Raw genomic sequence first — 5663 nt, forward strand, 5'->3', positions numbered from 1 at the left:
ACCACTAATATGTATATATTAGTGAGTTTTGGGAGTTGGTTCCAACTCATAGTGACTCTATAGGGTTTCCGAGGCCGTAAATGTTTACGGGAGCAGAAAGCCTCATCTTTCTCCCTCAGAACAGCTGGTAGTTTCGAACTGCTGGCCTTGAGATTAGCAGACTGACTTTTAACCACTATGCTACCAGATCTCCTTATTATAGATAAGGCCATAAAAGTCAGTTTAAAGGAGCTATTTTAACAAAAATTTGTATTGGCCCTTTATATATTGTGGCACTCAACAATCCTCTCCCAATTCAGCCTCTTGTCTGTAACCATAACAACTCACATGTGTCTTTTCAAGAAAGGAAAGAAGCAGGAACAATGGAATGGCATATTCAAAATCAAGACTTCCCTAGAAGATGAGAAATGTATGAGGATGCACAACTGTCCTAAAGCTAATTCCATATTTGTACACCATGCCGTTGTATAGAAAGTGAAGAATGGGTCCTAAGGTTTTGAGAAAATCAACACTGGTGGGTTTGTTTTCTAGAGTGGCCGACTAGTGAGAAGAGTTACCAAATAACTGAGAACTGTAGCGTGTGACAAGGAGCTCTGGTAGCGTAGTGGTTATGAATCGGACTGCTAACCGCAAGGTCAGCAGTTCGAAATTACCAGCGGTTCCGCGGGAGAAAGATGAGGCATTCTGTTTCCCATAAACATTTACAGCCTCGGAAACCCTGTGCAGGGTCACTATGAGTCAGAACTGACTCCACGGTACTTAACAACAACAACAGCATATGCCGGACTCCTGGTGTGCTGCTACAGGATAAGCACTGTACGTTGAACCACAAGATTGGCAGTTCAAACCCACCAGCTGCTTCTCAGAAACCCTATACTGGGTTGCCATGGGAAATAAACCAACTCTATGGCACTTAACAACAACAACGTAGTACATGCCAAAGATTTGAAAGGAGGAGCCAACATGCATACTAAACGTGAATCTTGAATTAAATCCTTTTAGCAAAAGCAATCTTACTCAATACTCAATGACACTTCAAAACTTAGTCTCAGTCTACTTTTCTTTCTATTCTCTGTTCACCACTCCTCACCCTGTGCCTCAGCCAGACTAATGCCATGGTTGTCATCTTGTAGCTACTTAATTAACAAGTATCAAATGATTTAAATGATAAATATAATCCTGTCTTGAGTTGACTTATACTATCTCCCTCCATTCTTCTGAAAAGCCTTACAGTAAAGGATCTGATAAGCTCAAATCTAAGTGCCACTGAATACAACCACAAGAAACCTCTAATCTAAAGCAGTGGTTTTCTACCCTAGCTGAATATTAGAATCACTCAGGGAGTTTTCAGAAAATACTGATGCCTGGATTCCACCCCCAGAAAATGAATCAGTTCAACTGGAATGGAGGTCAGGTCATGAAGTCAGGTGACAATTTCTAGTACAGTCCCTCAAAGTACCAGAGAGGTGATGTCATTTCTCCAAGGCCAGAGGCAAGACATGAACTCCTAGTATCGCTGAGGTAGTCTAACATGTATCAGTTCTTTGTTTTATGAAATTCCAAGATGACAGCTCTTCAGTGGGGACTCTTTCTTCTCCCACACACTGTTAAACTAAACTCCCCCTTGAAACCTTGTAAGCCAGTCAATTTGTGCCTTTATCACTCCCTCATTTTAGGCAGCCAGTGTCTAAGTTGCCCATCCCTATCTACACTGTATACAGAGGGGAAAGCTTTGATACTTGATGTGAAGACTCCTTCCCTCTCTGTTGGTATTTAGAGTTACTACCTCCATGAGTATAGGTCAAGTTCATCAAATTGTAGCAATTTACCCTTGCTGGGAAATATTCTTTATATGGTAATGCAAAGATTACTTTGAAAATATGTATATGTCTCAAAATTCCTGTTCATGTATTGGAATATTTATTGATTAGTCACACATATATTGAGAATCTCCCATCCTTGGAATACAAACAATATATTGAAAACATGTCTAATCTTTATATTTCCTAATAATGGATGGGACAAATTGCATGCATTTTTCTTATTCATTGGATATATTTGAAATTGAAGCATCTTCGTAATTCAAAGAGTAATTTTAAACCTAAATCTCCTTAGAGTTCTCGTTCATGAATGGAATATATATATATATTCTCCTTCTCAAAAAAAGAGAAGGGATTTATTTGCTCATATAACTGATAAGCCCAAGGGTACAGAATTCCAGAACTCAAACTACAGCTTTAGAGCTCTATCTCTTGCCTCACCTCACAGCTCAGTTTGTTCCATCTTGGTTTTATTTTCATTCAGGAACTCTCCATGTGACAGGCAAGATGGCACACCATTATCCCCAGACCATACTCTCTGGTTTTAGCAATCCCAGCAATGACCACATACCATTCCCAGAGAAGACTGTTTTGTACCCATCTTTCCATCCTTAAAGCAAATACTTGGCTGAGGAAGGAAGTGATCTGATGGATCATTCTGGACACCTTAACAGGACACCACTTGATCAACTTCACCAGGAACACATGGATTGGCAAAGAGTTACCCTTAGGACGTAGAAGAAGGGAGGTGGGAAAGTGTGCTGGACTGCCATGGTCTTTGGTACCTTTTCATCTTTCTGCTCCACCGCCCTTACTTAGCATATTGACTTTCATCCTTAACCTTGTAACTTCATGGATGCAAGGTAGCTACCACATGCCAGATTGTTGAACATTATCACATAATCAGTGTCACTGAGCTGTACATATGAAGACTGCAGAAAAGGCAAGTGTTTTGTAACCTATTCATCACCCATACATAACATACACTAAGATGGTGGCCAGAGACTTAAACATTATGAACACCTCCAAGGTAGGAAGAAAAGGGAAGGAGCATTCTCTCATTTATTTGTCTCTTTTATCAGAAAAATAAAAGCTTATCCAAAAACATGCCAAGATGACTTCCCTTTAAAAATCACTGGCCAATAGTACCCGCTTGAACTGGCATCAGTGGCTGGATGATCAGAGCTCAGCTAGAAGAAGAAAGAAGAGGGAAAAAAGAGTAATCAACTACAATTTGATTAACTTGACCTATATTTATGGATGTAGTAGCTCAAAAGAGAGAACAAATCTTTACAGCGAGGATCACTCCCACCCCCTTGGTACACAGGGTTGACAGGGATGGGCAACTTAGACATTGGCTACCCAAAATGGGAGGCTACAAAGGCAAGAAGTGACTGGCTTACAAGCTTTCAAGAGGGAGCCTACTTCCAGAGGGTGCTGGGGGAAGGTAGAATCTCCAATGAGTGGTTTCCAACCTGTTTGGACGGGACAGTTGAAAGGACATGGGGATAAGACTTTTATGGTATAATAGTAAATAATTGCTATCAGGACTGACTGTGAGGGTTGTAAATGTAAAGGGAGACATTTTGTAACAAAAGGAGGGGAGTGGTTGATTTTGCAGTACAGGAGCGAAGGTCCCTGGGACCATCAAGGGAGAAAAGCAGAATGCAAGACTCTACCCAGAGAAGCAGTGATGCCAGAGATGTAGGCAGACATGATGATGTGGAGAGATGGAGCGGCTGGGAACTCTGGATTCAGGGAGGGAGAGGGGCTGTGTGCTGACGGCCAGGAGACAGGCTTGCAGGGTGTACCCTTTGGTTGTTTGATTATGCATAGAGGGGATTGTAATCATTGCAATGAAATGAAATATGATAGGATGAATGTAAAGCTAATGTTCTCCCATGTAAACTATCATATAATTCACAATAAAAATTAAAAAAAAAAACAAATCATTGACCAACAATGGGTGACATTGCTACTCCTAGACACAAGGACGGTTAGGGAATATAGGTTTAACAATGTAGAGTAGAATTTCACGACTAGCTTGGACCAGTGCAGATCCTTGACCCCCTCCCTCTCTTTTCCCCAAAGCTGATTATTCTTGCTCTGAGTCCCCATAGCATCCTGGGCCTTCATTATCATAGTAACATGTACACAGTACAGAAACTGCTCATGTTTCTGCTCCCACCCTGTCTTGTTCATAGCTGTATGACCAGGACTTAGCATTTTTCAGATTCATTCTTCCAATGTTCTCTGGATGTCTACCATGTGCCCAGTCCTATGCAGGTAAATAGGCCCTCAGTGAACAATTCTTGGATGGAAGTTTGGAAGGATGAATGATGTCATCACTGTCCAGTGGCTCCACCCAAAGGTGCTCCACCCATCTCTCATTCCATTTACCTAAAAGCTTTCCATTTGCCTATAAAACCAATAGATGGTCTCCGTAGGTCCTCAGGCTTTCTTGCCCTCCCTGGTGGCACCGTGATTAATGAGCTCAGCAGCTAACCAAAAGTGGTTGGAACCCATCAGCCGCTCCGTAGGAGAAAGATATGGTGGTCCATTTCCAGTAAAGATTTACATCCTTGGAAACCCTATGAGGCAGTTCTGTTTTGTCCTATAGGATCGCTATGAGTCGGAAAAGACTCGATGGTAATGGCTTGTTTGGATTTTTGTTTTTGTTTTCTTCCATCACCCGGCATTCAACTGAACCTTAAATCAATACCAGTGAACTGGGTGTGAACGGAAGGAAACTGTTCATTATTTGCCATTACTTGCCTCCAAGCGTGTGTATTCTCTCTTTCTATTTCATTTGCTCCTTGGGAACTGGTTCAACCAGAGTACAACTTGCTCATCTGCATCTGGCCTTAGAAAACCTGCTGGGAAGAGAGGAGACAGGCAGGCCGGCCAGAGCAGAAGCGGCGGGCAGCAGAGCCGCACCGCCCGTGGAGCCCGTGCCCGGCCCGTGCCGCCACGGGCTTGCTCATGAGGCCTCTGCCGAGCCGCAGAAGGAAGAACCGAGGTATCTCCCTGGGACTCTTCGCCCTCTGCCTAGCTGCAGCCCGCTGTCTGCAAAGTAAGCGCCGGGTGCCGAGCGGGGCTACCGGGCTGTGGGTTGTGGAGCGGGGGGCGTGGGTGGACCTCCGGGTCTCGTGGCTGCGCGCCGTAGGTGCTACTGGCAAGAAACGCGCCTCTTCCTTGCTAGGTCAAGCGTGGCCTCGAGTCCCGGTGCTCCCAGCAGCGGGAGAGGCGGAGGCTCACCCTGGTCCCTGCATCCTGGGGCAGCTCGGGGTTCCTGCCCTGCGCGCCCCGCCTGGGAGAGGCGCGTCCCTCCTGGTGATCCCGATCGGGCGTTATCGGAGCCGGAAACCAGTCGAAAGGCAACCGGCTTCCGGTCCGGTGCCCGCCTGCAGTGCAACACTCTCTCCCCCGCCCCTTTTTTTTGTCCCCTGGAATAACCACAATTGCAACTAAGATGTCCATAACCCGCAGGGTACCACGGGTTCCGCCTCTACTTGGGGACCTCTTCCTATCTCCCTCCCCCCAGTGGCTTGCCCAGGTCACCAGTATGTCCTGCAGGCCTGCTGCTGAGGAGAAAAGTTCTGGGGTGTGGGTTGGGCATTGGGGGGCTGAATTTCTCCTGCCAGAGATGGTCCTCACTCACTCCGCCCAGAACGAATCTCTGGGGCCCTGCACTCTCTTGAATCTGATGGTTGGCGTGTAACACACCTCCAACAAACTCCCACCTACAGAGATGTCAGCTTGAGGACTAAGGTGCGCCTGACCCAAGCCATGGTATTTTCAATAACCTCATATAGATGCGAAAGCTGGACAGTGAATAAGGAA

At 45.2% G+C, this 5663-nt stretch overlaps 1 protein-coding gene across 1 annotated transcript in view; it reads left to right on the top strand.

Moving 5' to 3' along the window:
- Positions 1-4802: 4802 nt before the first annotated feature.
- VSTM5 (V-set and transmembrane domain containing 5) overlaps positions 4803-5663 on the top strand; it is a 29434-nt gene continuing 28573 nt past the window's right edge. The window contains exon 1 of the mRNA XM_006871199.1: positions 4803-4893. Coding sequence (XP_006871261.1) covers positions 4803-4893 — 91 coding nt within the window. The remainder of the gene's footprint in view (positions 4894-5663) is intronic.

The sequence above is a fragment of the Chrysochloris asiatica genome, unplaced genomic scaffold, assembly GCF_000296735.1.
Source record: "Chrysochloris asiatica unplaced genomic scaffold, ChrAsi1.0 scaffold00163, whole genome shotgun sequence".
NCBI classification, from domain to species: Eukaryota; Metazoa; Chordata; class Mammalia; order Afrosoricida; family Chrysochloridae; genus Chrysochloris; species Chrysochloris asiatica.